The 11115-nt window shown below is 41.5% G+C and overlaps 1 protein-coding gene across 10 annotated transcripts in view; it reads left to right on the top strand.

The window, feature by feature from the left end:
* The window catches only part of LOC122787535 (aldehyde dehydrogenase family 3 member A2-like), a 644066-nt gene that overhangs the window by 41034 nt on the left and 591917 nt on the right, over window positions 1-11115 (top strand). For 9 of the 10 annotated variants that reach the window (XM_044054295.1, XM_044054297.1, XM_044054301.1 and 6 more), the window contains one exon: window positions 8666-8833. In XM_044054295.1, coding sequence (XP_043910230.1) covers window positions 8666-8833 — 168 coding nt within the window. Of the gene's footprint in view, window positions 1-8665; window positions 8834-11115 lie in introns of those variants that run through there. The other variant, XM_044054304.1, reaches the window with a different exon arrangement.

The following is an 11115-nucleotide window of genomic DNA, read 5'->3' on the forward strand; positions in this document are numbered from 1 at the left end:
TGCATGTGAGGTTATGTCCATTCCAAACGCTGAGCTAGTGAGAGTGGATTATGAGTTTTGATTGATAATGCCATCATGGAAGCCTGGTGGATATGTCACAGAATAACAAATGTGTTTGAGAGCTTTACTGTCATTAAGTTGACTCACAAGCAGTTGAGTCGGAGTATGGTCGACGCACCTCTGTGAAAGTCAGAACTCTGAATTCCGAAATCCTCAACACAAATAACCAAATATTGAAACTCCCTACCACTCTGAACCCAAGAACAAATGTTATTATGGGGGCAGGGTAGGACAGTCAGGAATGTTGGTGTTCGACATTCTGCTATTTGGGATGTAGGACATTGCACAGGTGGACTCTACCACTTGTGAGTCGATATAATGATTGTAAACCATTTGAGAAGTATGGCAAGGATAACTTTTTGTGTTCTTTGTTTTCCTGATTATGGAAGGTGACTGAAGTGGCAGTAGAGATGAGTCTGTTATCATTTCTTTTGCTATTTAAAGTTGTCATAGAGCAAAATGCAAGCATTTAACTACCTATGATTTGACCAAGTTTGTTTTAGCTTTTTATCTGTTTATTTTTTAGGTAGATGAACCACTGTTAATAAAGTTGATATGTATGGTCATGTTTCAGTGATCCAGTGTAATACCACTGCTGCGAGGAAGTTGTTAAGGGACAGTGTTAGGACTGTGTTTTATGGTGGCGTGTCCAGGCCGGCCTTTGGTCGACTGGTGCCCTAGGCAAAAGGGCTCCACAGCACCCCCAACCAGCCGGTGCACCCATATTGGTCTACTTACTTCATCCAGATTACTGGAAAAGTACCCCTGCTAGATCAGCGCCCTAGGCGGCCGCCTAGTTGGCCTATGCCTAAGACCAGCTATGAGTGTGTCATGTATGTATCCAGTTAAAATTCACTTGTTTGTCACGCACAGTAAATGGACTGGAGTTACATATTTGGAGTCAGGTTTGAAATGCTGAACGTTGTATATAGATTTATTACTCATGTCACATATCTTTGGACCTGGTTGTTGCTGAATTAGGTTGTAAAGCTTGGTACGTAAGGTGAGCTGGTATTTAAGAGGGTGTCTGGTTAATGCACTTCTGTGTTAAGCCATTTTCTCAGATTATGAGAAATATATAATTGAGAGAGACAATTAATAGTAGTGGTCTAACTCTGTCTTCTGTTGGTTCTGTATTTTACAGAAGATGATTAAGTTAAGAGTATAAACCAAGGTGGGTAGAGGAGCATTAAAGGATGAATATAGATAGTGGAAAAAGATGAACAAAGGGTATGATATATTGTTCTGTGCCAGCAATATCATGATGTGCTGCACTGAATGATTGAATATAAAGCATTAATTGTTATTATTCTGGTTTGTAATGTGTTCAAATGTTTGGAGTTATCATGATCTAAAGCTGTGATAGGACAGAACACTTGGAAAATTGTATATAACTCTGTAAACAGTTCCTGTTTTTTTCATGTTTAGTTGTTTTTCTTCTAATAATTAAATAATGCTTTTGCATAAAAAGAAAAAAATACAATGAAATAAAAACAAAAATTATTTAAATATGCTTACATTGCAAGCTCTAAAAACATTAAAATTAACTGTAGAGAAATCTGAGCATGGTGACATCTGGGCTATATGATGGCCTTTTGTTGATGTAGTGACTGTTTGCTGTCAGAGATCTTAAATTCAGTAGTGATTAGTACTCTGAGATTCCTTTACTTTTACTTTTTGACATTGTACTGAAATTACTTTTTCTCTTGTTTTGTAAGGAGACATATCGGGCAGTCTGGCTATCTTTCATACAGAGCTTGTATTTTAGTTTTGAGGTAGTTATTTGTAACTATTTAGCATTCTTAATTTAACTGTCACAGACCATTATATTTTTTTTTTCTGAATTAAGGGTTAATTAACTGTTCTTTGAGTAGATTATGTAAAGAGAGACCTGGGAATAAAAGGTAAATGCTGTGCAATTGCTATGTTAGAAAGAACACTCCTTTAATAATTTTAACTATTTATTTTACAATTATGAGTAGAAGGGAATAATGTGTTTTGGTAGAAAAAGATACAAGAGTAAGAGAGCAAGAGTAAAAGGCAACCTCTACTGACCTCTCCAATTACCCACCCATCGCGATCCTTTCACCCCTATCAAAGATCTTAGAAAAGTGCATCCACCATCAGCTCCTCACCCACCTTCTCTCCAATAAACTCCACTCCAAATCCCAACACGGATTCCACTCATCCTACACCACCATCACCGCACTTAGTTAATTTGTACCAACACTATAAACTCACTCAGGAACCAAGGAAACCTAGTCTCCGCTACCTTTCTAAACTTATCCAAAGAATTCAATACAGTTTCTCATAATAAACTTCTAACATACCTCTCTGACCGCAACATCGACAACGCCTTCCTACTCTTGTTCCAAAGTTACCTAGGCAACTGCCAACAGTCTGTCAAATGGCTCATCTCCCTATCCCTCCCCACTTCCTGCCCCACTAGGCATCCCACAAGGTTCTGTTTTAGGCCCCCTTTTCTTTAACATCTTTATAAACCAACTTCACTTAGCAACCACAAAAGCTGACATAGTCCAATACGCTGATGACACAACCCTGATCTGCTCTGCTCCAAACAGCCAACTCCTCCAGCAAAAATCCCAAGAGTCCTTTACAGAGATAGAAAACTGGTTAAGTAAGTCACAACTGATATTAAACCCCAAGAAAACACAACTTATGTTGTTTCACCAGTCAAAGACCAACGCCCCAACTTCTCCATACTCTCAACCAATAAAACACTCATCACCCCAGTATCAGAGGCCAAACTCCTATGACTTAAAAGTGACCTGCAACTAAAATTCAATAGACACATCTCTGTAATTATCTCCAAAGTCCATAAAAAACTAGGTATCCTTTATCACTGCAAAAAGTGCCTCACCTCCAAGGCTCAAGCTGACATAGCCAGAACCCACCTCCTGTCCACATTACTCTACTCATCCCGAGTGCTAACAAACCTAAATAAAACCGACCTGAACAAACTCTCCACCTTCTACAACAAAACTGCAAGGTTTGCAACTAATGGCAAATCCCATTCCCACCACTGCCAATCCCTACACATATTACACTGGCTTGAACTTCTTAATGTACTACGCTACTATCATCTCAAACTAGCTCACCAAATATTATACTATCCTGAGAAAAACCCTGCCCTGACTGGTCTCTAAACTTGTACAACTCAAATAGACATCTTCGATCCAGTAATAAAGCTCTGATCAATACTATTCCATTCAAAAATATCTCAGGCGAATCTCTCTTCCCTAATGAAGTCACAAAAATATGGAACACCCTGACCCCTGACCTCTAAATACAAAACTGTACTTCTGCATTCAAAAACCTTCTTAAAGTATACCTCTACATAACCACTTTTGTAACTGCAACCGACCCCCCCCCTGAATCCACATCGACTGTAACACTAAACTTTAAAGCAGTCCTGCTGTTATTCCCTCATGCTTCTGGTATTCCCCAACTTTTTTATCTACCAATGATTACTGTACATACTGTATATATTGCTAGTACTTGGTAAATGCATGGGAATACTTTCTTTTAACTACACTCATTATGTATACTGTATATATTTCATCTACTACGTATATGTTTCCTAATCTGCTGTTATCATCTCTCACTTTGTAACTAAATTAAAATTTTTATATTTTATTATATTTTTGTAACTAATTGTTGCCATTACTTTATTTTCTGTAATGTCTGGAGCTTTTCTCCCCAGGACTTGGCTGAAAACGGACACCAGTTGTCCAGTCGGATTATCCTGGTAAACAAATGTTAAGTAAATAAAATAAATAATAAAAATGTGGGAATCAAGATTTTTACTGCAGTATTGCAAGCTCCACTGAGTTGCATCTGAAAGTTAAGTAAATTAGAATTTATAAAACGTTCCACTTAAGTGGCTTTTTCCTGAAGTAGGACAGCTGATCAGGACAGTGTTTCCAGAAGCCAGTTCATCGAGCCCATTTGTTAAAATATGGTTTATTTCTGTCATACCGAATGTCAGATTAGTTGGCTGAGTGCATTTCCCAAATGTTTGCAGAGGTCTGTGACTTTAGGGTTAGAACTGTGATCTAGGTGGACTTAGGTTTAAAATTTGGGATTAGGTTTAGGATGTTGATTAGGTTTAGTTTTGAATATAGTAAAGACTGTCAACTGTTATACTGAAGCCCATTCAACTGCAACCACCTGACCAGAGTTTTTAAACTTCAGTGTTGTTTTCTGTTTTGTTTTTGACCCCCCCCCCCCCACACACACACACACACACCACACACTCTGTATGTAAGGGGAGGACCCCTGCAGTTCACTGGGCACAAAACATCAGGTAAAGTGTGACCCGACTGAAAAGGCTTTGGTGAAACAGTCATTCATCAGAAGACTCTGTATGATTAGGTTCATAGGTTCATAGGTTCATAGGTTAGTACTAGGCTATCAGCCCTAGGGCCTATACAAGCCTAGCCATAACAATTCCCTGAATATTTCTTCCCACATTATTTACTTTCCTGAACGCCTGTCTAGCAGGGCAACTGACGTGATCCCTGGGGTGAATTTCCTTTCTCCCATCCAATCGTCAAGGTTCCTCTTGAAGAGGTCCAAAGAGGCACTCTGCTTGACATGTATGGGCAATCTATTCCAGAGTCTGGGGAGTCTCTGGGTCAGGAACCTATCCCTCCAACATGTTTTGTTTATTGTGATGACAAGGTTTAGATCCCTGGAGCGTGTAGCTCTGAGGGATTGGGATTTCTTTAAGTGTAGCATGTCCAACAGCTCTGGGTTTGACATGGCCTTGTATGTTAAGCAGAGATCGCCTCTGAGTAGACGATATGCGACAGAGTATAGCTGGAGTTTTTTAAGGCGGTCAGCATAGGGCATCTGCTTTAGGCCTGTGATTCTTTTAGTGAGGTATTTCTGAGGCCTTTCCAGTTGTTGCAGATGTCTTGAGAGGTACATACCAAATGGGGCATTGTATTCTATAATGGGTCTAATGAGGGATGAGTACAGTGGGACAATGACCTCCTTTTTCTGGATGAAAAGCCCTTCGTGATGAGGTGTGCCACATAGAAGGATTTCCTGACTGTTGTGGCGATGTGGTTATCGAAGGTGAGACCACTGTCCACCTGTGTCCCTAAGTCTCTTATCACACTTTCTGTGTTTAGTGTACTGCCACCTATATGGTAATTCATGGATACATGTTTTTTCCCAAAGGGGATAACAATACATTTCTTGGCATTGAGCTTGAGCCCATGGCTCTGGCACCAAGCATCTGTTTCTGTAAGGCCCTTTTGTAGAGTATCCACATCATTTGGGGATTCAGTAATGGCTTCCAGTTTGCAGTCATCTGCAAACTTTGTTAGCCAGAGTCCCTTAGTGTTGACCTGTACTTCAGAGAAGTAGATGCCAAACAAGAGCGACCCCAGGACTGAACCCTGAGGTACTCCACTTGTCACTTGTCTGGAGCTGGATTTGGAGTCGGCTACTTTTACCGTGTGGGTTCTATCAGTAAGCCATTTAGCAACCCATTGGGTGACATAGGGATTAATGCCCAACTTAGTAAGTTTATCTATGATTCCAGAGTGGGGATGGTGTCAAAGGCCTTGGCAAGGTCTAGATAGGCTGTGTGGACCACCTTACCCTTGTCCATGGCTCTGGAGACTGATTCAAAGAAGTTAATCAGGTTCAGGAGACAAGATCGGCCCTTCACAAACCCAAACTGGGTGGGGTCCAGTGTTTGAAGGTTGCCAATGTCTTTGTTTATAAGTTCCATGATAATACGCTCCATGGCCTTGCAGATAAGGCTTGTCAGACTGATGGGATGGTAGTTTCCGGGATCCAAGGTGGATCCTCCCTTGTGGATTGGGATAACTATAGCTCTGCGCCACTCAGTGGGCACGAAACCTGAGGTGAGGCTATGATTAAACATGACACTTATGAGGTGCCAGTTCATATTGTAGTTCATGTAGTACACAGCCTGGGATGTCATCTGGTCCCATGGATGCTGTATTCTTGGCTTTAGAGAGTGCGTTTTGTACCTGTGTGGCCGTTATTACTGGAATTTGGCAATCTTCCGGTATTGAGATGGGCCATTTAGGGGGTGAGAGTGGGGTGAAGTTGGCACTGAATCGATCTGCCAGGATATTGGCAATATCCTTCAGATCAGTATATTTAATGCCATTCTGTTTTAGCTCAGAGCAGATCTGAGCATTGCCATTTAGATTCTTGACATAATTATAGAATGCTTTGTGGTTGTCTTTGGAATCTTTGGCAATTTTATTTTCGTAACTAGCTTTGGAGGATTTTATGAGGCATCTCAGTTTCTTACTGAGGCTAGTAAGGGAGTTTTTGCATCCTGGGATTTTCCTCTTTTCTGCAAAAGTTTCTTCCTTTTGTTGTAAAGTTTGTTTATGGCAGGGGACCACCAGATTGGCTTCCTTTTTTTGGATGAGAGCATTTTGGTTCTATTTGGGATGGCACGATTCATGCATGAGTGGATGTGCTCGTACAGTGCCGTAGTGTAGGATTCAGCAGTTGAACTTTCAGTTCCCGTCTGCATGGGTGTCATGAAGTTTGTCACTTCTGACTTGAGTTGCATGAAGTTGGCTTTAGAGAATTTTTTTATGGTGGTTTCTTTACTGGGGGGTGGGGGTGGGATGTGGATGTTAAGGGTGATTAGCTTATGGTCAGACCTGACTAACGAGGGGGTGACCATAGGTATGGAGCATTGATTTCCCATGTTGGTAATGACCAGGTCTAGGATATTGGAGCCCCTGGTGGGACTATGGATTAGTTGATCCAGGGTGTTGGAATTTATGAATTCCAAGAACCGTTGCGCAAAGGTGTTGGGACATGAGTAGTTTTCCCAGTTAATGGCAGGGTAGTTAAAATCACCCAGTATTAGGGTGTTTGGTTCTATCTTAATATTTTCCAGTATGTTTAGAAAGGTGTAGTGAGAATTTTGGGGTATGGTGGGAGATCTGTAGCAAGCTACAATTTGGATTGCAGTCTTACCTAGTGTTAGTTGCACTTGGAGAATTTCAGACACATTGTGTTGGCCAACTAGCCTGGTGGTGTGAATATCCTTGGTGAATATTGACACTCCTCCACCTTTAGTGTTTCGGTCCTGGTTTGGTGGCGAAAAGTGTGGTAAGAGTTGTAGCCTGGTATTGCAGGGGTGCTCTCTGGAGCCTTGAACCAGGTCTCAGTTACTGCACAGATATCGATGTTCTCCATTTTAGGAATGCCTCGAGAGAGTGCATTTTGAGGTTTAGACTTCTAGCATTGAGTAGCATTACCTTCAGATTTTGCATGCTTGTACCTGTTATGGTGGTGGTTTTGTCCTTTGAAGTTTGCCTAAAAAGGCACTATAGGGGTGGCAAGAACCTTAGCCAGTAACCTGAATCCCAGGGGCGACAGGTGCAGACCATCTCTGGCAAAGCATCGTGGTCTGTCAATCATGTCATCCCAGGCAGACAGATACTGGATCCCCTTTGAATGACACCATAAGCTTAGCCAATTGTTGAAGTCAATCATTTTATCCTTATATTGTGGTATCATTCTGGGCGAAGGCAGGATGCTACTCAGGGCTAGGGTCATACCTGCCTGGGCCACATGATCCGAGAGCTCTTCCATGTCTCTTTTCATGTAGTCCAGGGAGGTACATCTCAAGTCATTCACTCCAACATGGACAATGACAGAGTCATATTTGTACTTGTTGTGGAGTGACTTGAGTGCATGCGTTATGTGGCGGATCCTGGCACCCGACAGGCAGCTGACTGTAACTTTCTCCTTATTCAACCTGGTGAGAGGGACATCAGTGTGCGGACTATAGAGTCACCTATGACTAAAGTGTTAGGTACATTGTCTTGCCTTAGGGGCTGTTGCTGGGTGGCACACTGGTGTTGTGAACTATGTGACACATTGGTTGTGATTGGTGTTTGTTTGCGTTTCAGCTTCAGAGGTCTTTGTTGCTTGGGCAGGTTACAGTTAAGGGCCTCTGCATATGTGGATTTAGTGTTGCTATATGTGGGTGTTGGTGGTGCGGGTTTAGAAGGGCTATGTGTTGCTTGAGGTGTAGTGTGGGTGTTAACCTTCTCCTCTTGACTGTTTAGCACAATCTTGGGTGGAGAGAGCTTTGCTTCCATTTTGGCTACATAAGTGCATCTCTCACAGGTTGTAGTGTTGGGTGGTAGGAGGAGAGGGTTGTCTGTGTACATGAGGCAATTGCTGCATTGCCCCAGTATGCCCAGATTCACCAGGTGGACAGGAGAAATCACTGGAAGCTGACCCTTGGACATGCCTGGTTTGGGGCTTTTTTTTTTTCTTTGTAAAGTATAGGAGCTGTTTCCTTAGCAAGGTACTTTGCAATTATAGGCTGTTTAGTGCCTACTATTAGTTTTAGTACTGGGGTGTAGGAATGGTGTGCTATGCATGGGCATATGTTATAGAATTAAAGTGACCTTTCTGGTTATGTTTTCTGCATGTTCATTGATTGTATGTTTCAAAAAAATGGACAAATGTGTTGAACTGTTTTCATGAATGTGGACTTAAAGTGACTTTGGTGATTTGCTTTGATAAATTAACTTAGATCCTTTTTTTCTCCTTACAGAAAAACATGGACCAAATGAAGAATACTGTTGGAAAGGCAAGGGCAGCTTTCAATTCAAGGAAGGCTTGTTCTTTGGAATTCAGAAAGCAACAACTGCAAGCACTGCGACGTTTATTGACTGAAAATGAGGACCGTATAGCAGATGCTCTCCATAAAGACTTGAATAAGGTTTGGAATGTTCAAACTGGTAATAATGCACAGGGAAGTGTGAGGTATACATTAGATGGCTGTATATTGAATATAACACCACCTGATATGAGGTGATCCATTAACATCCCTCTTCATTAAGTGGTTTGTTGCATTTATTTACTTATTATATTTGTATTTTTTTTTAACTGGGAGCAGCAGAGGCCCAGAGAGCAAAGCACCAAGTTACAGGGACACTACATGCAGATTTAAATGTTTGGTGTAGATATGAAATAATTAAAAAAATATATACATATTGTAGCATAGCATTGTGGTTCTCACCAAACAGAAGAGTATAAGTGACCCAATGATATTTAAATAGTGGAGTAAATAATGGTTTATGACCCACAAGTCTGTTTGTAGTGGTGCAAGCAATGTTTTTGATACAACAAATGTGTAGTGTACTCTTTTCTTTAAAGGTAGTATGTGATCTGTTCAGTTGTATCTCTTGCACGATTAGAGAGATACCTGCTTGTATCAACAAGAACAGTTTTGTTGAATATGCATTTAGAGTTAATTTAAGAGAGCTGAGACAAGCTCAGGAAGAGAGTGCTTGTCCTTAGTAAACAGAGCTTAATGCCCAGAGCACTGTGTCTTGGAGGAAGAATCATCTAAATTGAAGAACATCCTTAGAGAAGAAGTTGGAAGGTATTCCTCTGAGAAGAATTAGAAAAAGCTACTATTAGAGACAGTTTCCCAGGAATAAAAGACTGAACTAAAGGAAATGGCTGAGTATTTTATTTAAAACTGACAACACTTTGGCTCAGAATCCATTCATCCATCCACAACCATTTTTTCCTATTTTTGCAGATGGGGTTAGGGTGTCACTTCAACAATGGCAATCATCTAGAGCCAAAGTTTACACCACTGGATGGCTAGCCCTACCAACAGGTGGCTAGCCCTGCTGCAGTAGTTCTTCCAAACCCCCCACACTCACACTCATGGACAATTTAGAGAGTCCAGTCTGCTTACTGCATGTCTTTAGAATGTTGGAGAAAAGCGGAGCACCCGGAGGAAACCCACACAAACACAAGGAGGACATGCAAACTACACACAGAAGGCACCCCAGCCAAGAATTGAATCAAGGAACCTCTTACTGTGAGGTAACAACACTATCCGCTGTGCCACTGTGCAGAATAACCTGCTTTAATTGTACTTGCATATAAGACGTTGTTCTTGTCTGTTTGCCTGTGCCTAAGAAAGGCACTATAGGGTGGATAATGATTTGGCCAATATCAAAAAGCCTAGAGGTGACATGTGAAGACCATCTCTGGCAAAGCTGCATGGGTTGTCGACTATATCTTCCCAGGCTGACAAGTATTGGGCCCCTTTGAAATGACACCAGTAGCTAAGCCAATTGCAAAAGTCGATCATTTTCTGCTGGTATTGTAGCATCATACTTAGAGATGTTAGAATGCTGCTCAATACTAGACTTATACCTGCCTGTGACACATTCTGAGAGCTCAATCATGTCTCTTTGTATAGCCAAAGGAGGTACATCTCAGGGCATTCACGCCCATGTGGGCTATGTCTGAGTCATACTGTTACTTAGGAGTAAGTGAACTGAGTGTTTGCATGATCTGGTGAATCCTGGCGCCTGACAGGCAACTAACTAACCTTCCCCTTGTTCAGCCTAGTAATAGAGATACATCAATGTCTCTCTCAATGGAGTCTCCTTTCACCAGAATATTGGGTTGTGGAGTGTTTCAACTTATGGGCTTGGCAGTTGAGGCACAGTGTGGTGTGGCTTTATGTGTTGTGATGGGAATTGTCTTGTTTGTGTACGTGCAGATTTTCTGAGGACTGCACCTGAGAGGCCTTTGAGAGTTAGGCAAGTTGCATGTGAGCACCACTGCATATGTGGGTCTATGTGTGGGGTCCTTTGTGGGTATGTTGAGTGATGTGTGTGAGTCACTAACAACCTGATTGTTGCTTTGTGTCTGTATGTGAGAGTCTAGCCTTCAGTGTCCATGTGTAACTACATCTCTAACATACTGTATTTGTCTGTTCAAGAATGAAGTGGTTGTCAGTGTACATAAGGCAGTTATTACATTGCCTCAGGATACCCATGTCCACCAAGCTGGATGCAGAGGTAGCAGGAAAGTGCCCACCTATGCATGTCGTAATGTATACCTGAAAGGATAGGAGTGGAGGGTGTTTGTAACCAGATGAGGAAAGAGTGCTTATTTGGTGTAATCTGCAAATAACCTAACCAGCTATGCTGACCATTGCAAAATTAGATGCTGTCTGAGAAGCAATACTCC

The sequence above is a fragment of the Protopterus annectens genome, chromosome 13.part0 (assembly GCF_019279795.1).
Source record: "Protopterus annectens isolate FY-2018-M chromosome 13.part0, PAN1.0, whole genome shotgun sequence".
Lineage (NCBI taxonomy): Eukaryota > Metazoa > Chordata > Ceratodontiformes > Protopteridae > Protopterus > Protopterus annectens.